Source organism: Varroa jacobsoni, unplaced genomic scaffold (assembly GCF_002532875.2).
Source record: "Varroa jacobsoni isolate VJ856 unplaced genomic scaffold, vjacob_1.0 scaffold_726, whole genome shotgun sequence".
Taxonomy (NCBI): Eukaryota; Metazoa; Arthropoda; class Arachnida; order Mesostigmata; family Varroidae; genus Varroa; species Varroa jacobsoni.
The window spans coordinates 1-23,044 of NW_019213628.1; the positions used below are offsets into that span (position 1 = coordinate 1).

At 43.4% G+C, this 23,044-nt stretch overlaps 1 protein-coding gene across 7 annotated transcripts; it reads right to left on the reverse strand.

Moving 5' to 3' along the window:
• Positions 1–2,004: 2,004 nt before the first annotated feature.
• Spred (Sprouty-related protein with EVH-1 domain) lies at positions 2,005–20,115 on the reverse strand. 7 transcript variants are annotated; one of them, XM_022837742.2, is made up of 8 exons: positions 13,718–20,115; positions 12,821–13,432; positions 10,781–10,874; positions 9,314–9,547; positions 8,936–9,059; positions 7,375–7,633; positions 6,648–6,879; positions 2,005–5,920 (listed from the first exon to the last, which is right to left on the reverse strand). In XM_022837742.2, exons 2-8 carry the CDS (start codon positions 12,838–12,840, stop codon positions 5,465–5,467), a joined length of 1,419 nt encoding a protein of 472 aa, XP_022693477.1. In that variant the 5' UTR covers positions 12,841–13,432; positions 13,718–20,115; the 3' UTR covers positions 2,005–5,464. The 7 variants fall into 7 exon arrangements, with proteins under 7 accessions (XP_022693477.1, XP_022693476.1, XP_022693478.1 ...); XM_022837741.2 differs by having other exon boundaries at positions 12,821–13,507; XM_022837743.2 differs by having other exon boundaries at positions 10,781–10,871; positions 12,821–20,115.
• Between the last annotated feature and the right edge of the window lie 2,929 nt (positions 20,116–23,044).

A 23,044-nucleotide genomic window follows, 5' to 3' on the forward strand; every position in this document is an offset into this window, starting at 1 on the left:
ATATACATCAACACGTTTTGCAGTATCTTCATGACATCATTTATGTCAATAACATTCATCACTTACGAGTCGAACCATCGTATCTTACTATCGTATTAGGTTTTATCTCGGTAATAATAATAATATTCTTCTAAATTCACGTGTAGGTTGATGTACTAATAAGAATTGTTTTTCTCTTCCTCTGAAGATGTTTTTTAGATATATTTACTTGCCTGTGTGATGTGATATTGAAGGATATTTGCACGCTTTCATCTGTCTTCCCCTTTGTTTCCACGACGAGCATCGTATGTATTTAGACTCTGTTATTTTTGTTTCGATTGTTGTTTTTTCTGCTACTGCTCTTTTTTTCATGTTATTTTCTGTGTTTCATTTCTGTGCTTAATCCGTTTGTTTGCTGTTCAGGTTTGTAAATTGAAAGTATCAAGACTATCACACAAGTGGTATCATTGAATGTGCGCGGGGTTGTTCCAGTTCTATCCATTGAGCTCCAGGATTCAATTGACAGACGAATATCCAATGATTACACCTATACTCGCTTCTTACTTCTATTTCCTCTCTCTATCTCTTATACATATGTACAGTCTATGGCAAATGTTTTTGCACACACACATATATATATATATATACGTATCTATCTATCTATATATATATATAGTGCTTATGAGATCGGTTATTCGCATTTATTTCGGGAATAGTAAACTTTTGTGTGAGAAAGTGTGCAAATATGATTAATCCCTTAAACAGAGGATGCCTTCGTGTGGATTCTCCTAGATACTATTTTTTGCCAGTCTATATGAAAACGGTTGTCCAAAATCAAATTAGTTAGTGGACATTTTAATTTTAAGCAAAAAGTTTTTTTCAAAGTCGTTATTCTTTACTAATTCAAAGGCTTTGGACAATTTTGGCTTCTGTGCGACCATAAATATCTCGGAGTGTTTTCGCCATATTACTTTTACTATGGTTATAGTCTACAGCCCCTTACTAGAAAAGCGATGCGTATCGAAATGGTTACCTGTCTTAATTATCCTAAATCAGCTTTTGGTAAAATTTACTTATGATCTTCATAATTTACTTTTTGATTTTTTTTACACAACGGGTAATCACGTATACCGATTTTCATGATATCTCTTAATAGTTTTAGAAAAAAACAACGTATAAATTTAAAAAAATAGAAGTTTTTGAATTTTTAAAAAAATTTCCGAAATTTTAAAACATTTTTAGAATTCGACACAGATTACCAGATGTAGGATAGCGTGTGGCCAGAAAGATGGAAATTAAAAAAAAAAAAGTAATTTTTTCTCAAATACATAATTTGAGAGAAGTAGAATTAACAAGCATTTCAGCATGTGTTGCAACTATTCTTTGTCTAAGCACAGAGAGAGCTATGAAGCTATAGTGAAGTCTGGCAGTAAATACAAGCGCAGATGATTCCGTTGGTTAAAAATTGGCCAAATAAACTAAGAAAGCTTCGGATTACTCAAATAATACTGAATCTGGAGAAAAATGTGTGGCACTATGCTTTGATTAAGACTAAGGGCTTTGACAAGTAAGACAGAAATTTGCCAATTTTTCAGTTGACATTTCGAAAAAAATCTAAAAGTAGTACGGCTTTCGGCTAATTCTGTTTTGACTTTTTTAAGCCACAAATACCATACAAATAAACATCAAAGGTAAACAAGTAAGCGCCCTGTTACTGTATGTATTTGTGTGTGAGCTAATATTGACTGGATCCCGCGTGATCACCTGTAAAATACCGTGGTACCATGTTCTGAAATAGAGAGGTTTTAAGTCGTATTCATGGACCTCGCTATATTATTCTGCACTTCGTTAAAATAGTTTGGGTCAATAGAAAATCTAGCTGTGGTGGGTAATTTCTAAACAAAAAAGTAGGTAATAAATAGGACCCAAACAGAAAGCGTTTTGCAACCAATTCATCAATGTATCGTGCCTAAGAGGCTGCTACAAAATGGCCTAGTTAAGGTTATACAATATTCATCAACAGTATAACATCAACAAATACAGTGTTTATTATCGTGCTCTGCAACAATGAGTTTACGATCGAGTGCAAATCTGAATGCAATACAAATCGAATCGGATATTCTGCATTTATACATTTTGTGGGAAAATTATTTTTTGCTTTTTCCTTCTTCAATTATCTTACGTCGTTCCATGTATCCTCTTTTTGTTGTTACGTTAGTGGTGGGAGGTCTGTTCCTTTGTCCTGATCCTATTATCCAATGATATTTCTATTAGTTATCATTTGGCTAGTTTCCATGCGTCTAGGGTCTCTATGAAACACGTATTTATTGAGTACGCGTGTGTCTTCGTGATGAGATTAAATGACCTTTTCATGTGTGTATGAGCGACAGATGTCGTCTGAAATACGTCGTCTGCTTTTCTACGAAAAACACGACACAACAGGCTAGAAGTATTTTGAGCGGATATCTGCACATACGTGTAGGACTGAACGAGCGAATCGTAGTGCCGGGAAATAAGCATATTGTTGTCAATTTTGCGGCCTAGTTAAAAGCTACCGACGATCGCTCAATTAATTTCGAAATTACCGTGGCTTGCTTTTCGTGAAGACTACATAAAACAGCATTGGAAGTCGTCGATTATTGTAGATGTTATACTATGAATACCTGAAGTCGGTTATCAAGGATCTCAATTGTTAACTTGATTATCAAGAATCTGAGGGTTGTTGGGCTTAACGCTCACGACCGTCAATAAAATTCTGTTAGCCTAAAGTCATCGACTGACTAGTTTTGTTTTCAAATGTAAGTTCGTTATAATATTCTGCCGTAGAAGCTGCTTCCGTTAAAAAAATCTAGAAAAAAAATAACGCAACTCTGTGTATTCTCATCCAGCTGTAATGCTGTGCTTCGTCGAAAACGACTCATTCCCAGAGACAGACTGATGATGTGCGTGAAGGCGCCTTATTTCGAATCTACCCCATAGCACACGAAGTTGAAATAGTGACCTTCCTTTGATGCAGTTGTGTGCCATATGTACCTAATGTGTGCCGTAATTGGCAGAAGATTTTATTTATCGATGAATTTATCGGTACACTTATTTTCAGTTTCTAGATACTGATAAATAAAAACAATTTATAGGTAAAGTCTCATTTTTGACTTTGCCCAAAAAGCGGCCAAAAAAGCCAACCTCACCCAATAGAGAATATTTCACTTTGCATTTTCTTACTTTTGTATTTTAATTTGAGTATCTGAGACCGTGCACAGTGGGCGCCCGCGAACGTATCGACTTCCGATGTGTACAACAGTACCTTAATAATATAATTATACATAAGATAATGTATAATTTTTTGTATATATCTTGTAAATGTGTTTTTTGTGAATTGTACTTGACTCAGTGGAGATTTCTTCAGCTCTTTGCTCCATTTGTAAGAAGACACTAGATAGCAGGGACCTCTGTTAAAGTTTCAATAATATTACTAATAGGAGAGTGCCCCAAAGGAGCCGTTGACAGCTCTAAACAAAGAACCACATGATAAGGTCAAAAAAAAAATCATAGATCCCAGCCATCTTGTCCATTGATGCTGCTGACCCGTCCCTCCAATGAAAAGGGGTCACCAGACAATCACCGTTAATACGGTCGTTGCCACCACAATAACAAGAACATAGCTATCGTATGCTGGCGATATTACTAGCAATTTTTTCTTTCCTTCATTCTTTTATCATTGACTTTTCTTGGCGGCAGCTGTGTTTGCCGCCGCCCTTCGGTCGGCCTGTTCCATACGGCAATAGTAATAATAATAATAATAATACGGGTTATAGTAGCAGCAGCTAATAAAGGTTTCGGAAAGCGAGGTGGTGGCGGGTCGTTCCTAAGCTTCAGATGAGACAGTTATTCGAAGTTAGTACTTGAGATTTTAAAAAAATATCTTGTCGGTCTTTTTCTTCGATCAACTCGTACCGCATGGTATATATATATATATATATATATATATATATATATATATATATATATATGCTTTTTTGTCGTCAACGTGGCATCAGCGTTGTTACAAGAAGAAGCAGATGCTCTAGGTAGCTTTTGTTTTGTTTGATGAATCATCGCCATATGTCATTTTTTACAGTCGATGAACTATCAATGTTAGCAGTATAACATCTTTGTTATCAGTTGGGTTGTGTGGTACTGAATGCGGTGTGGAACATACTCCATTCGTACTAAATAAAAAGAGTATTGTGTCTTGTCGTTAAGATAGCAGACCTACGTAGTTTTGATTTCATGTCAGTTTAGTAGTTCGTGTCTTGTTATTGCGTGTTCTGTCAATAAAAGGGAGATATAGCACCTTTCGGTGATGAGAAACGCTTCAGACAGCGCCTGCTTTGTGCACTGAAACAGTGCCAACAGATTTCGTATCGACATTCGTATACATACGTGTTGAAACCAAATTGGAACCTATTATATGCCTTGCAGCCCCCTTTATTGTTATTCTAGGTAAAGAGTTCACATGTATTGCCCTTAACGATGCTTATTACAGCCGTTTATATTTGATCAACAGTAACCAGCTGAAGGTGTTACCTGATGTCGACGCTAATCGTGATCTAGGTGCCATATAGGCTGAATTAATTTTGCACCCATAGGGCTACGTTCTCTTTGACATGGTCTCTCCTCTGTCGTATGCCTCAATTATTTTTTTCCACCTACGGACCGTACGGGATCAAGTTGAGTACCCGTCATCAACACTGTTCTTCGGATCAATGAGAATGCACGAGGGAGATCTCCATGCTGATAACCGAAATCGGAGCGCGGTTGACGATCCAACACGTAGCCACCCATCTGAATTGTGCGATTCCTACACTTCGAAACTTCTAGTCTTTGGCCTCATGGCTATCCACTACGCCATTGAAGCTTTATCGCTCACTTCACCAAGTGCCAACAGCTGTACTTCTTGCATTATTCTCGCGTTAAGTAGAACCCGCAATGCGTGCGCCATATGATTACTCCTACTTGTTGCACTTGTGTCATTTATGTCGAATTATAGAATACAGTATTTGAAACTCAGCTCATTCGTGTACAATCATTCATACATTTCCTCTTACTTTTTTTGGTGTCATTGTTGAAGGTTGAAGGACAGATTCAGGAGAGATGTCGTGCATTGTATGTTTTTCTGTGGCACAGAGGAATACGAACATGACCGCGAACCTAAGGTAGAACCGCGGCCTTCTTGGGCTTCGTCGAAAATACGATGGATAGTGCCCGTACGCGTGTTCTCCATCGTGACTTATGTTCATCTCCTAGTAGGACCATTGATACAACAACAGACAATCATTCCACACTTCTATAATATTTTGATAGCGTCTTATCATGATCGTTTCTTCTAGATTTTTTTGCCCGGGACACCCTTCACCAGCCGTCTCGTTCATTCTATCAAATGGGATCATCTTATCGCCTACAGTGTCAAATAGAGCATATTGACGCCCTGAGTTCATGCATCATATCAGGCCTCGTGTCGGGCGCCGCACAGGGCACAGGACTGGCCACATCGATGGCACGCCTTGAGCGGATAGTATAGCCATAAGCACGGTACGATTACACTGAGAATGGCCAGAGCGGCCCACCGTCTACTGCTAGGCCGGCGCGGAGCTCCCGCTTCGTCGTCATCTCGCCAGCAGTGATATAGCACACACTCGACGCAAGGCATGCAAGATGCCCGCTCAATCGCACCCATAACCGGATCGGGCCCGAACTCGCAGGCCCCACGGACGTTCTCCTCCGGCCGAAACTCCTCGAGGCAGTGGCGGCAATGCAAAACAGCCATACGTTCCCCACCAAAGCGTCCATCAGGTTTCCCGACAGTAGAACCTCCTTTCTTCTTAATCGGTAGCGGCAATGTCGACGGTGAACGCGATGGCGGCAGTAGTGCAGGCTTTTTCCCGCTAGCTCCTGGCTGTATCTGATATAGGTCAAAGGAGGAAAAAGGGCTTGTTATAAATAATATGCCTTTGTTGGAGTATTGGCGAAAGCTGACGTTAAAAAATTTGTGTGCCTTTCAATGACTTAGCAATACTGAAGATATTATTAAACCTTTAGTGATTATTCACGTTACATCATTTTCACATCGTCGCTCTTTTTTTAGCGAGTGTGTGCCATACATACCATAGGGGGTTATATAGGGTTTATCGAAACACGTGTTATAAGATTATAACGAAAAGCTAAGGAAAATGAAAAATAAATAAATAATGGCATTTTTACGAACTTAGTCTAGGACGTGTAGTATACTCTAGATACAATTTGCGCAACTCTTTCAAACCTCATATTGTGTAGATCCAAGCCCGTGTTAATTTAATTGCTTCCGGAACTTGAAAGGTGAAGTAGGTGTTACAAGGTACTATCAACTCCCTCAAAAAAAGCCATCGATATGAAAATTAAGTACAATAATGCCATTTTACGGATCCACACAGGTTGCTGAGATGGCCAAAAGCGCTAGCTTCAATGTGTAGACAATAAATTGAAGTACCTATAAGTCAAGCTATTGTTCTTCTATCTGATATGATTTGAAAGCTATTCGAGATTACCGATTTACTAAAACGCCCCGGACAACCTAATCGATAAAGCCTTTGTTTGAAGGTCTTCGAATAGCTTTCATATTGTACAATACCGTCACGTTGACTTGCACTTACGGATTGCATTTGGTTACTGTCAATATAAGTATAATCATGTTGAGCAGCAGTTATATGTCCGTAGTTGTAATTGTTGCTATGGTAGCTACAGAGCGAGTCCTTATCTGCAGGGCCCTGCGCCCCACCAAAAGCCCCTTTGGGATCTCTATCTGATGAGGAAAACGTACCACCCCCAAGACCACCGACGCCGGATACCGAACTTATCGACGCGACTGGCGGTGCCGGTACAGGCCTAAAAGTACGAGATAAACATAGAGATGTAGCGAAATGGAACCCATAAGGTCCTTAAAAGCTGGTACACTGAAAAATATATAACCGAGAGACGAGAAGTGAACTAAATAGAGAAATATGCGCGTTTATTAGCGGAATTTGGCGTTCGAAAACAAGTGGATGTGTCATTCCAATTGAAAGCTTTTCCATTTTGCATGTAGATGGTAAAATACGTTGAGGTACGTAATTTTTCTAGTGTATGTAGCTTCAAGTTTAGTGAGGAAAATACACAAGCTGTTATCTATCCTTAATCAATAAGACCAGTGTCTCTTCGTTTTGCCCGTACTCTTATATATACTTATAGATGGCTTACGTTGACTCCTTGCTAGATACCTTATTATGAGTTCTCTATCAGTTTTTAAGCAAGAGATGAGGTGAACAAGCCAGTAAGAGATTTTGAACAACAACAACAACAACTATAACAACGAGACCTAAAAATCAGCTACATCAAGATCACCTGGTGGGGTTGAGGTAACTGATCCGATGAAAGTGACTATGGTTGGCTGGATTATTACTGTTGTTGTGGTGGTGAATTCCGCCGTGTACGGGTGCAGGCGGGGGAGCTCCGGAAGATAGCGGCTTCGCAGGCCGCGGAGCCTTAAGCATCGCCTTTGCTAATCCGGCCGTTGAACTTGACGATGAGGTCCCGTTCGACGACGTCGTTGACGAGCGTGAATCGAGTGGTAGCTCGAGAGCCATAAAGACATCGTCATCGCCTATCAATGTGTCAACAAATGGATACCAGGCCAGTGCAGAGGCCACGCCATTGGAACCGATGCCGCAATTTTCAGTTTCTGCATATTCCGACAGAATTTCGGCAGATGAAGTTTTCAGGGAAAAAACATTGCGAAACGAACAATTAAAGAGAATCATTTTTGTTCCTCTTACATGGAAGGCATTTTGTAGGACCTTCTGAATTATTTAAACCATTTATGAATTCCTATATATACATAACGCTTATTTATTTGTAAGAATTTAGTATCAAATGGCTATGACGCTTGTATATAAAGCACAACCAATAAACAACTTAAAGCATTATTTAAATATCTCTTGAACGTTTGTTTAGTCGGTTATCATGAATACAATTGACGGGTTGCCATGGAAGGTACATTGCAGAAGGTTGATGAGTAGAGCGTATTTATAAGAAGTTTCTCTCTAGGACGACGTGCTGGAATATCAGACGGTTAGAAATACTTACACACGTTGATGTTGTTTGCAATGCAATACAAGGTGATGTTGTAGCGTTGGCAGTTTTGTTGGTAATTAACCCCACCGAGGCGTTACAGTATCAGGAAGCAATCAGGCACAATACGAGAACGGATGCATTGAGAAGCAGTAGATGATGATGAGACGACCAAGGATTAATTCAAGAACGACGGGAGCTATGTGTTAATAGGTAACGGCTCAAAGTAGGCACAGATATAGGAAAATGGGTAGGCAATCGAACGAGGGTATACACGCGTAACCCGTCAGTGTACGTTTGTTCAACCATGTTTTCGACATGTTCACGAGTCGCTACTTAAGTTCCTACCTAGAAATACATATACTAAACTTTATTTGAACTTTGTCAAGTTAACTGCACAGCGAAGGCGGAGTTAGTGAGATTACAGTATTAACGACCAATGCGCGTTTACATATAGAACGCTTTGATTTTGGTTTCATCAGTAAAATCTTTTAATATCCGATAGGTTGCTAAAAACGGGCCCACGTTGCAATTCGTCTGTACAAAAGCTGACTTTCTATTAGATAATAGTTGGTAAACCATATTTCCAGTCGCGGAAAACAACTATATATATATATATATATATAATAACAACAAATAAGAAAATTAGTGGACTAGAGAAAAACCTGACTGTACTCTAAGTAAAACCGTGTCCACGAAAACATTCAACCTATTGGACGTTATGAGTTTTGCCTTATAAGAAAAATTTCGAGATTAATACTAAATCAAAGTTTAATCTAAATTCTGTTATCCTAGTATGTAGCTTGTTTACGCATGCCACAATGATAATACATACGATCAAATAGGTCGTCAATGGCAGAGTGAATCGCCTTATCGAAGGCTTTTGCGTCTGACGACGTCTGGAACGTGAGGCCGAATTTATTATCGCCGCTTTTCCAGTGATGAAAGGTCGGCATCACCTGAAGTCGTAAAGTATAATGTATTGCAATGTGGTAAAGAGGCACATGCCACACCTATAAGCAGTAAATTCAAGGAGTCGAATCTATTCAGATGGTGAAGAACTATTGTATTTTAGTGTAAAGAGTGTAATCACCGGGCTGAACATGGGATAGAACTAATCTAGATGTATTATGTCGAGCCGTCTTATGTTATTATCTTTAAAATGGCTATAGGAGATGATTTTAACCTCCTTCTATCACTTAAAGACTCATACCTTGTTATATGTGAAGTCTTTACTGATTGCACATGAGAGCACGACGAACTGGTCTGTGAGCCGTTTACCGTAGATCTGGTAATCAGTTGTGTAGCTGGCGCAATTGGAACCCCCAGCGCCTGGTGCACTTGGCCCGGCATGGCTTCCCTGGGTCCCATGTGGGTCGTCATTATGTATTAGCGTGAGACGTTTTCGCACAGACACCTGTGATAACCCGCCTCCGCCCATTGGCACCTAAAATAAGTAAAGAAACAAATAAACTAAACGTAAGAGCTACAGATTCAAGTTTCTGCGAGTGACTTACTGATCAGGCAGTTAGAACCGATTTCTAGTGTTGATTTAGGTGAGAATAAACATACAACTGGTCGGAACGCAATTTAGTATTGTACAGAATTTCTCCAAAAAATTATATCTTGAAAATTATCAAAAAGCATAAAAAGGAAATACATCTAGCTTTGTATTGAAGCACTAATAGGCTCAATATCTGAAGGAGAAATTGTGCTTTTTGTTCAATTGTTGGCCAAGCGTTGTCCTGCTGTGCATCTTGTTTTCCTCAGCTTTGAAAAGACGTTCGAAAAAAGACGAGTTCGTGTTCAAAAATGGCCATTGACCCCAAGGGATCGCACATTGACGGCCATGTCAACGTCAACGATGTTCTTTTTGCCCATTAGCCCTGGCCAAAAAGTTAGTTTCACTAAGGGGAGAGGGGCCACTTCTAAATAAAAATACATTAGCAGTTAGTTGCGATGCTATCTGATGAGATTCTAGGGATAGACAGATATTTTTACCTCTCCATAAACCTGATCATGTGCTTTTGCAAGACTACCCATTTTAATTTAATTATATATCCTTGGTTCCTATATATTGCCTTAATTTTTGCCATATCGTTATTATTTTGCCTTGTTCGACGCTACTGTTACAGGATATTTGGAGTGATCACTGACTAAAGACAACCTAAAATAATCTGTCAGCATTCAGGTTTGGTGTTATCTCATGGTACCATCACGATACCTGTATTATAGGTAGGGAAAGCGCACTGTATGTGGTGCCTAATTTAATTTTGTATCAGGATTTACATTTACATAGGAGAATAAAAGGCTGTCCGTAAGTGGTTATTTGAAACTGAGACTGAATTTAGTAGTTTTATTATAACGGCTTCCGTTACAGTGATGCGCACAGATATAACCGGTGGTGTTTAAACGCAGTATTGATGGTATTAGGCGTGCAAATTTAATTATATCAGCTTAATTTTTCAATCATTGCCATTAAGCCGCCTGCGTAACGCATCGTAGCTGTTTATTTTTTATAATATCTATGTTTTTATGCTGTGCATATAGCATGCTGTGTATATATATATATATATACCGTATATATATATATATATATATATATATATATATATATATATATATACGGTGTCGGCTAAGAATCGGAATCCGTGTCTTTGCCGCTTTCTATAACACTGACCCAGCCGCCGGTGGAGTCATCGCGCACCATGACCTGGGCGCGAACTCGGACCAGGCAATTGGCCGACACGTTTCCACTCCCACTTCCGTTCCTGCTGAAATATGTTGCAATAATACGAGTCAAAACAAGACGACATGAACGCGAACTAGATGTTATACACAACGTTAGCTTACGCGACGTATCAGCCGATAAAGAACTATCCCATAAATTGGCAAAAACGCACACTGATAATAGATTTATACGGTACTATGCCACACCATATCATACTATGTATAACATTACCTATTTTAGCGCAGTCTCATCAAGGTAGCTGTGGTGCTACAATAGGATTAGATAGAAAATGGATTCGTAGAGTTATTTACCTTAACACTATGGCTAGATTCGAAAGACTTTAGACAGTATCGTCGCGTAATTGGAATATATTAATTAATGAATCACTTTAAATTGTAACGTACAAAGCAGACTGAGTTTTTCTAACGAATTCCGAGTCAAGAGGCGCATAGAATGTACCAATATGTGCTTCCAGTGTCATGTTGAGCTTATTGTTCGTCATTATTATTATAATTATTCAAGAAAATATATATTTACAATAGCTAAACACGCTGAGGATTCCTACAAGATGAGACCGGTCTTTCTTGTAAAATAACTATATCGACTTTTTTTTAACACTTTGACTATCGACTTTTTAAAATTTTTCTAGCTGTAGCCGTTTGCCTTTCAATCGCTACGGCCCTACAGTTTGCCCAACATACGGCATTTTCAAGAGTGGGCGCAAGACAATGACAAAATGTGATCATGGTCGGCTATTTGAATTAACAGACTGTTCGCCCACTGCGTTTAGGCACCACGTCCGGAACTCACGCCATATTCGCACCACAGCTACCACTACTATAGACATCACGACGATCCCCACCACGAACACAGCAGCACCTAATGTCTGAACTAAACGAACCCCATATGCCACATCGCCCTCAACGACTTCGTTTCTCCGCCGCTACATTCTCCGTCGCTGTTCGTAGCGCGAGTACGCTCGTCACGAGCGATGCCCTAGCTGTATAGCGCACTTCGCTTCACGTACTATCATTAGTGTTTCGAGGAAAACCGACCGTCACTTTGCCCCTCTGGGCATCCGCTAGTGCTACCGCGAACACCCGCACTCGAACCACAACCACCCGCATCGGTCTAGTAGCGATCAGCGAACTTAGAGTGGCCTGACACCTAATCAGATGAGTCGCAATCAGACCTCGCGGATGCGTCGCATCTCTTCTGCTCGACAGCGCCATCATATAGATACAAATTGCGGGTGAAAGCATCCGTCGGACTATTTCGAAGGCTAGCTTGACATTTGCCACTCTAGGCTTAGCCGTGTTTATTGCGAAGGAGAGGGTTGTCTCTGTCTATAGCAGCTGCTGCTTTCTCGATGGCGGACCACTCGCTCGCTTGCTGGCGGCCGTACTCCTTCCTTGATGTCCATAAGGCAGGGCAGAATAGGACAGCCAAGGATAAAGATCAGCAGCAGTAGCAGCAGTCATTGCTGTCCACACTAACGCTAACGGGAAAACTAGCATAAGCAAGATTGAACACACGGAGCGACTCACACCGATGGTCACGTAAAACCAACCTCTCCAGTCAAAGAAACCGCTATCTAGCTATTTACTATAACAGTTAAGTAGCTTCTGGTGGCGTCAGTCTTTAAATCTGAGTGCACATATCATCTGAGTTTTAGATGAAAGCAGAAACGTGAAGATGAACTCGATTTCTATATCATGGAGGCATTCTGGGTTCATTTGAGGCTCGCTCAGTGAGTGCTTTTCGTACAATTGCGGAAACGTGTACATGCTTACTATGAATAGCTAGAAGTGAACGGCGACTGCGATGGCAGCGGCAATGGCAAGCTGGTGCTGCTGAGTTTGTGTAGGGGTCAAACTCTTTTCGATTTTTTAGCAATTTTCCTTTAATTTCGTTGCTACTTAGCTATATTTTTCATTATCGTTTTTCTATATTCTACTTATGTCATTATTCATTCTTAAAGCGGCTTACCCTTCGAGCTCACTGGCCATCACTAATACGCGTGGAACGCGACCGTCAGAGGCAGATGAAGGTCTTGCTTAGGCAACATTGAACATTCGACTCTCGTTGTCTTATCGGTGTCCCAGCTAATCTTAATAATAATTTTTATTATTATGAGAATGCTGGTTGTATTCCATGCCGTATTGTTTTTGCCGTTTTGTTTTTCGCTTTCCACTGCAACTGTTGTTATTTTTGTTGGTAGACTAGAATAATGACAGACATAACAACAATAATAATCGCAAAAATCCTCGCTGACATTGTGACCAGAGGTGTCGCAGATGTCACTGATGTTTGGAACCATCGCCGCAAGTAGCATACGATCAGCTACAGGCAAGCGTCGCCAGTCCATGTCTTAATAACAGCGATACTGTATGGTTGTTTTGCCGTTCAATTTAATCTCAGTTCGACGTCAGTGGGACGTGTGCAGCTCGTCAACGGAAGACGAGAACTTTGGCGGCTGGGTTAACAAATCTTCCTGGTTTCGTATTCCTTCAAGGTCTCTCCTTTAGACGTCCACGATACTAAATGGCTTTGCGCAAACCAAGTTCCGCAAAGGCAGCTTTCAATCACGTTCTTAACGTGCTAAGACGATGGTGAGAAGCACAAGGAACGCATGGTCACATACACGAGTAGTGCACGCACGAGACGAAGTTCACTCTATTTAGTGGTAGAATATTTTTAGAGAGCAAAAGGTTTTAATTATGTATATATACATAGATATATATAGCTATATATATATATACTCATATATATATATATATATATATATGTAGCTATATATATCTATATATATATAGACCGGCACTTGGTTCTTTTAATTGCTTCGCTGCAATGCCATCAAGTCCTGCAGTGATAATGGGGACTTACAACTATTATCGACAGCGACAATGGCTCCACTGCGCGGTACAGATTTTTTTTGCCTTGTCCCTGTTCGCTTTGTCCGACGGCGGCTGCTGCTGCTCCACGGAACAGACATGCAGTCAGGCAAAGGTGGCGCAGAGCTTTTAGGTTTTCTTAGGTGGCTGTGATTCCATTCGATCTGTAATCGCTGTAGGTTTTTCTTGTTGCTATTTTTTTGCCCTCGTGGCCCCGTTGGCCTGTTCATAACATGCACACAGGGAGACCCACTATGTGCCCAACAAACTCTATCCACTTCCGACTGAAAAGCAGCAGCTGCTTATTTTATACGCGGTTCCTGCTGCTGCCTTTGGAGCCGCCGCCGCTGCCGCCGCCGCCGCCGCCGCCGCCGCCGTTGCAGCTGCTGTGGTAAGGATCACTGATGTTTTCTGCCCTAGCGCCGAAACGATCGCCTAATACAAGTTCCTGGTTCGGCTGATGTGAGCTTCGAGTTGCTGAGCTCGGACAGGTTTAGCTCTCGGCTTTGCTGCCGCTTTGCCGCTGCAAGACACTGACTGGTTGTATAAGGTACGAGAGTGCTGACGTCGTTTAACTGCTGCTACCGCTGAGGATATGATGTTGACACTGGTGTAGAAGAGCCCTGTGCGCTGTGGTGCAAACAATGGCCTCTTCTCCTAGAGGCAGACGCATCGGTTATTGCTTCTTAGAGCGCTCTTTTTTTGCCGCTTGATGCTTCTTCTCGATTGGTTCTATCCGAACGGCTCTCGGCGGCGGCGGCGGCGGCGGCGGCGGCGGCGGCGACAGCAGCAGCAGCAGCTTTCAGCTTTGGCTTCAGCCAGCCAGCCAGCCGGCCGGCCAGTGAGTAAGCGATCGATACGTACACACGCACACAGACAGACGGCTGTTATAGCACAGGGTAAAGCTTACCAGTGTCGCGACATCACAGGACACGACATGATAGCTATATAGCCTGCAATAGTAATCGTAGGAGCGATTTAGGCGCGTTCACTGGCCCGTTGATGCGCCGCTTCACGGGGGCTGGTTAATATTTTCACTATTCCGCTCTGCAGTTCCAGTATTAGCAGCAGTGGTCTCCCTATACCAGCTGCCTTTTTCTAACTTGTAACGCGCGAGATCGATGCTGCAGGTGCTGCCGAAAATTATCATCACGGACGTACTTGTCGTCCACTTCACTATTGTGCTGCACAGCAGGTAAAATCCATTCCACTCTCTGCTGCCGTTACAATTTTCATTCACTGAATAACATCGATACTATTCCGTGAACGGCGGCACGAACTTCAGCAAGGAACGTCCACAGCACGTATCGTCACCGTCGTCGCCAGTGGATGAGTAGGTCGTTCCTTTCGCTGTCGAAGGTGAACGCGAGACCACGTTTCGTGTTGCAAGACAAGTCATAGATTTTCGTTGTAATGTGAAAATTTATAATATTCGCATTGGTGTTTTGGTGACAAATAGAATTCGCATAATGGCTGTTTGATAAAACGCTGCTCGTTTCAACGGCGTTATTATACGACGCGCTGCCGCCTTCGTGACAAGTTCGGCCACTATCACGGACCACGCCGCCGCTGCTGATGTCACTGTCAAAAATGCCCCATTCAATGTTAACCGCGTAGGGCCGCTGGCCGACTGAGCTGTTGCCGCCTTAATAACAGGAGTTGAATTAGTTACAAATGTTAATGTTCTAATACTGTTCTTAATAGTAATCATGCTCCATGCTGTGGCAGTCATGTGGCGTTTACAACCCACCGTCACCATTGTCGTAATGCGGTAACTTTACGCAGCGCATATAGCCGACTAGCGTGTCGCAAGCCAGCCAGGCCTGATTAGGCCAGCCGATGTTCACTGCTGCTGCTGCTGCTGCTGTTACCGTCGCCGACACTCACATCCGTAAATCGGTCGTTGTTACAGAAGCATGTGACAAATCGTTCAGTCGATGAAGCACGTGCCACTGTCGGACCCAGTTGCGACTTAACGGGGCAGTAGCAGAGATAGCACTGGGGCAATGACAGTGAACGAGCACAGGAGGACAACAAGCGCACGGACACTTAGACCGGCAGGCAGGCAGACAGACAGGCACGTACGTACGTACGTACGTACGTACACATACACACACACACACACACAGCGTGACACCCGTTCGCAGTATTTCAGTGGAGCTCTCCAGTCGACAGTCGTTGAGAAACGACGAATGAGCGATCGTACAAGACGAGAAAGAGATGGAGTAGAGACACGTTGTTACTGCCGTACGCAGCTTTATGGCATGAAGCTGTTACGACATTTCATTCTGTTTCTGTATTGTTTCATTACATTGACCCGATTGGCCGCACGTTCTGACCTATTGAGCGACTGGAAGGCGAACCAATGTGCGTCTATGTAAAGGTGCACTGATGTCTTCGAACACTTTTCATTCATTGATGCCGTTTTCTTTTCTTTTCCTTCGTCATCTGATCTTTGTTATGTTGCTTAATAGCGCGGCTTTCTGCTGTCTTGAAGCGTTCTTCTGGGCGGCTGTCGTCGTTGTTGTTGTTGTTGTCGTTACTGCGCCTGACTCAGGAACGTTCCGGACATATTAGGACTATTTGTCAGTGGGTATGCCACAACGGATGCCAAGGGCGTCACTCACAGCCGCGATCACGGCCGCGGGGTCGTGATCGGCTCTAAGCTGCTGTCGCTGCTTAAATAAATTTGCATTTGTTGCTCTTTTTTCCCACCGATAATATTTTTCCGTCGTAGCGCATTATCGGATCGTCGTTTCCTGGATCGTTGGCTAGAATGTTGCTGGCAGTGATGATACGCAAAGACGGAGGCTGTTACTGGATCAGCTAGCATTACTATGTATTCACGTGTTTCCATATTCAAAATATGTCTGTCCGTGAATACGAGATAGCGAGACGACCCGCTTCAAGAGGCGTTAAACAGTACGTATTCTCAGCTGATTTTTGCTGCCGTCTCTATAGCAGCTGCCGTTACTGGCTAAAACCAGTGATACTTTTCGCACTCTCTCTCTCTCCCTTCCCCCCTCTCTCGCTCTCTCTCTCTCTCTCTCTCTCTCTCTGTTTATTATTATCCTGCCCAATAACAAACTTCTAGAGTTGAGCAAAACTGATGGTAAAGGAGCGTCAACGAGCTCGACTAATGTGATAAGCTCGCACAGCAGCATCGACGGGAAGGCAAAAGCGTACGTTGTTACTGATACAATCCACGAAACGAACAGCGGTTATCCTGCGTATAGCCATTACGTGCATCATCAGAGCTGAAGATTTCCAGCTATAGAATCGATCGTCACTCAAATAATTAACGTAACTCAATACAAACTCACTCACACTATCAATTAGAGACGTCATGACATGACTGAGCTAAGCTGCTAAGAACTGCTTGAATAATTACAAAATACAATTCGGTCAATGATTCGCGTATACCCGGTTAATTTGATAACGTGATGACAACCGGTAGCTGCTGCTACACAACGGTAACGCCAGGTTCCTGTAGTGTACTGTACATATAGAGACGTTCAATCGCACCAGCTTGTAGTTACCACAGCCAATAGACATTTTGCGAGTGGTCCCGTGGCCATGTTGCCCGTTATCCGTCTACGACGTCGACTGTGTTCGTCCTGTTGCAACAGCTAATCATGTGGCCTGTGGCGCTCGGCCACAGGTCGCTGATGGGACAGCGTCGGCAGCGAAGTATTTACCTATTCGCAGCAACGGGCAATTACATTCGTTCGTGCCTGTCTCGGCTATCAACTTTTCCAGCTGTAATCCTGTGATCGTCAGCGACTGTGAACGAGCGGCAGCGGGTGGCAACGCTCGCCTCTGGTGCTTCTAGTGCTTCTCACAATGATACTGTGGTTTGCCAGCCTGGTTAATACACTAGCATTTCTTCTCGACACTTAAGCGCTCTTTTCTCTTGCTGTCTGGGTGTATATGTAGATAGATACAGATATATATACACTTGCATATGTACATATATATATATTTTCCCTTTTAGTTTACGGTGCGGCTATCACGGCGATGGTGTCAAGTCGTCGTAGGTAGTCATAAGTAGCGTAGAGCAGTCGCAGCGCTGCTACTATGGTCCGTGCCCGTTCAGCGGGAACTGTTCGTCTGCAATGGTGACGGCACTTACGACTAGATTGTATTACTACCACTAATTTTACTGGAAGATAACGATTCTTGTTTACGGAGGCGTTACGTGGGAGGTGGGTGGCGTACGAGAGACGAGGAAGAATACGCGCACATAGACTGACTACGGCCTGCTCCTGCTGCTAAGTTATTCAATCCCTTTCAAGCTGCCGCCTACGCCGTCGAAGAATCAGTCGTCGTTCAACTGAAGACAGTTAGCGCGAGAGCGGCAGAGTAGGCGGACAGACATCGCGCGTTGACTCTTGAATTGCAAAAGTGCCGTTTCATAAACGGTTAGTCACGTCTCCCACGTAGCTCAGTCTCATAGGCCTGGCAGTCGCAGTTGTTGAGCGTTGATTTTTTATTAGAAGCTACTGTAGTAAGGTCGAGGTAAGTAGAACTGAACACTCAGCCACCGTCCAGAGCTCGTTGGAGTATCAGCTGTTGACGAAGCCTGCTATAACCTGACTCGAGAGATCGATTTGATATCGGTTAACTAATTGCTTAATGGCGATGACTGGACGACGTTGTTCCTCGCATACGCGCCAACATCGTTACGGACTTAGGATAGACACCGACCGCACTTATACCTGAAAAATAATCAGCATTGACACATAGAGGTGGCGAGTGTTTATTAACCCACCTATCCTGAGCAAGTTAAGGAAGTAGTGCTAGTAATACACTGCATTGACCTTTCTCTTCTTTTTCATTAATGACGATTTTCAATTGTGGGTTGCGTCGCGCGTATACAGCTGCGGCCAGCACAACAGACGGACACACAGGCACTGGTCCTGATGATTATGCTTCGCCCACCCAATCAAAGTTAGGTCGCCTGATAAACCGTCTTGGGCAAGAGACGAGGGGGCACTTCCTCACATACAGACCCAATTCCTCTGAGTCCAGAGGACTACTGCTGAGCAGCTAGAACTATGAAGCAATAACTGATGCTGAGAGAGACAACGATGCAGCTCAACGGCGGTCCAGTTAATCTGCTATAACGGTTGTCAATGACTTATTCGAAAAACAGATGCGTATACGACACTACACACACGCACATACCAAAAGGCATCTTTAGTCAGTGTCTTTGGAAAATACAATAGGCCATACAAACCTGAAATGTATGTTGTATGCTACGTAGATGCGCCACCCCGTTCGGCGGTGAAGCTAATGCCTTCCAGGCTTACAATATTGAAATTGGCCGATCGTATTGCCTCTTGTCGTGATGCTGTTATAAGGGCGATTTGTGCTGTAGCTGGATGAAACTGTCGTCTGACACTGCAGTGATCTCGCCTTGAAAGGATAGTCTGCCCGGTTTTGGGCGTCAGACTTTGCCATTAGACATTTGTAAACCTGCCGACTAAAGTGTATGTGTATAAATATTTTGTCCTTTTCTATTCAGTTGTTGTTGTTGTTGTCATCGTCGTCGTTTTTCTGTCGTCGAGGTTGTCCTGAAATGCTGTTATCTCTGTATTCATGTGTCTGGCGCGCATTGTAGCTTACAAGAGCTGTTCGATGTTATCTCGTCTGATTTACGAGGAGATGAATATCGACCTTTCGGCGATATCTGTCAACGACCAATCAACACCAGCAACTCTTTGCTACAGCCACTGTTTTTACTGCGACTGCACCGGGCTGAACCTGACTAGTTGTTCCTATTGCCGTATCTATTTTTGCTGTTCACTAGGAACCAGCAGCGACTATTGTAGATTCCAGTAATTTCCAGGACACCGCTCCATAGCCACAGCACAACACATCGGGCTGTCATCTGATGTGTGACCATGATACTGCGGTGGTCTTCGCTAGAGTCGGTCCTTCTCCGTCGACGTCGTTATTGACGTCGTAGATCAGAACTACCTCTCAGCACTGGCTAACTCAGACGGTCAATGTTAGTGGTATGGAATCGTATCGTATCGTTAACAACGATCCCAAGTGTGTGCGTATCGTGACGAGATACAGCTTGTTACTCTCACTGTTACTGCTGCCGCTGACTGTCTGTTTCTCCTTGGAAGACTGCCGTTTGGGCTGGCTCGCGCGTTCACTGAAGCTCCGCTGCTAGGCCGTGCCACTTCCACTCCACTATGGCGCCTACTCCCTGCTTTGGCTGCCACAACTCTGCTTTTCTGCCTGCCCCTGCGTGGCTCTCGCAGGCCGCCGCCGCCGCCGCCGCCATGGCCGCCGCTGTGGATGGCTGTCTGCCGCCTTGCACTAGAGCCGGCTGCATGAATAGCCTACGTTGCCTGGTGCTGCTGCTGTCTGCGCCCCCTGTCCTCCGTTCGTTGCCTGGCTGGGTTCACTCGCTAGCGTGGCTGCTGCTGCCGCTGCACAGTTTGGTGGTGCGTCGGTTGCTCGGTCAGTCGGGTGATAGACACTAACAGCATCTCTCCTCACGCACGCATTTGCTCGCTCAGCCCCGGCTTCTCGAACGCTAAGGAAAAGCACTCTTTCGCTACGATGCCCCCGAAAGCCCGCTCTCCCTCAGCTGGTGGCTTGCTAAGCCCCAGCATATAGCCCGATGCAGTATAATTCCGTGTCACTATCGGCCGTCCTCTTTCTCCCCTTTCCGTCCGGTGAGAAAGAGAGGGGGAAGGCATAAGAGTAGAAGCAGCAGCAGCCTACACAGTCATCGTTTTACACATAGTCGATGCGTCGATCGACACAAGACGTACTCGGACACGCACACCCGTTATACAGCGCATGAGTCAGTCTATGACACAAATACAGACAGCCATTACATCCAGAGGAAGGCGGCAACACACACATACTTTTTACGTTTCGCCTATTTTCTCTTGCAAAGCGGAACTCTGTGGAAAAGGATTTTTGTCGGGCCGGCGTCACGGCCGCCACCGCCTACGCCTAAACCAGCTACAATTTCTTGTCGTCCAGAGCTACAGCTGCCTTTTCCTTGACATTCCTCGTGGCGCATAAGGGTTGAGAAGGGGAAGTGTGCGCGACGAAGTAGGTGAATGCCATTGGGATGAACTTACGTCAGGCAATATATCGGCGTGGAACATACGAGTATTTTTTTTTGTCCATAAGCTGTTGTTTTTAACCAATCGTCCGCCAGGTAGTGGTACTCTTTAAACTCGTTGTAATCATCTGGAATTCGTACACTTCTAGCCGAACCCGGTTCTGTATAACGTGTATTTTTTTCCACGTGCTGTTGTTCTGCCCGCATACGGGCTGAGATAGATGGAACAAGTTTCGTTGCCTTCACTAGGTCGATCCCTTTGCGACGGCTGGTTTCTAGATAAGAACATTGCGCTTATAACGAGAAGGTACCCAGCTACCGCAGTGACGTTGTGCGAATCAATCTATAAGTGCGTTATTTATTGCGGACATTTCAAATGCCGTGATAAGACATTTGTACTGTGTGCGTGATTACTTTATGTATTGTATACGTATATATATTAGAACACATTCTCCAAGCTGTGTCTTTTGTCCACAGATTATCCTGAAAAAAACGTTAGAAGCATTGTCAATTGAATAGAAAAGGGTTGAAAAATATAGTTTATAATATAAGGGAATTTCGGGGTAGGTGTTTTGTTCGAACATGCCATAAAGTCAGGTTAATAGGTATTAGCGCACAATGGAATAGACAACGAGCCATTTATATTGCGAGTAAAACTGTTGGGAACTACGCCTACTTTTCCGTTGGAAACATGGCCTAGTCTTTCAAAGCTCCTTTTTATGTTTTGACGTAGTTGTTTTCATATTATAGTTAGCTACAACTGGGATCTAACGTTTACCTTAATCCATTAAGGAATTATAACAAAATGTTGTGATTCAGAGTGTTTCTGTCGAACCCGTAAGCAGGCTAGCGAGCATATGCAAGATGCGGTATCATAACCGGTCGTCGCGATTCCAATCGGCTAAATCTAAGAATGAATGAGTAAATGAATGCAATTCTAACGTCGGCCTGTCGTCTTGGGTTGTTGTATTCTGCTAACGAGTGCCATCCTCATAAAACATGGCACTGTAAACGTTAATAAAGCCCACGCATTCTCTCCCTTTGACGCTTTTTCTTGATCTACTACATTTCGCTACACAGCCGCTCACATGGGTCTCCCACACGCCCATCAGCTGGTCACCTGTCGAACAGAACAATTCGCGGACCAAACGCTCATGCCGACCGGCGCCCGATGACCATCCGTTATTGCAAATTTCAATGGATAGCTGTGTGTCTAGAAGATTCTCGTACCACGGTGTGCGTGCCGCTCGTAGATATGCGCTTGTATATAAATAAGCGCCCTTTGAGCAGCAGCGAATGCGAGGAGGAGTCTGTATGAGAAACGAACTACGGTTTGTGGAGCTCGCCGCATGAGACGAACTAGTCTAGCTTCTTCAGTTTTTTTTTCTTCCAGAAGACAACAAAAAATTTGGTAAACGGTAAAAGCGGCAGAACCCCCTAAAGTTGTTTGCCTCATTCAGACGCAACATCCTTCTATAGCCGGACCGAGTTCAAGCGAACGACTGAACCTAGACTGCTATGTAAATGGTACGTTGTTGCATAGATTCTCTCTCTACGAGATTTTTTTCACTCGTACTTTATACCACTCTCTGCCTAGCAGAACAGCATTCCTCTCTAGCATTATATATATATATGTGCTAGAGAATGTAGCGAAAGGGCAGAAAAAGAGAGCAACGAGCTCATGTGGGTAGGTTACTGCTAACGCTGCAGAGGATCGGCGACCTACCACGCTCCATTACTCCCCGGCATTGCATTTCCTTATCTATATGTGTACATACGTCGTTTCTCTCTTTGGGTTTCGGGCACTCTTGCATCATTTTCTCAGCGTACATATGTGCGTCGATAAGGTTTATAGCAATAGAGCAGCGTTCTGGTCGCGTTGTGTTTTCAATTACCAAACAAACATACTCCATGTGGGGTATACGCGAAACGGGGTTAAAAGCAGTAGCTGCAGGACCACTAGCATTAGCTATATGCATTCTAGCTAACGAACGGCTAACGAAGCTAACGAAGACATCCGAGGTGAAATTGGTTGTGAAGATGGTGGTGGTAGCTGACACAGAGCCTTCGTCTTCGTTGGCATTCGTTGCTGGCAACCAATAGAGAGAAAAAGAAACAGACCGGTGCATTATCTATGTTAGTATGTTGTGGACAGTGAGTGCTTAACGCTCCTTCGCTACCGACTGTGTTTATTGAAGTTTTTTGTGTGTGTGTGTGTGTGTG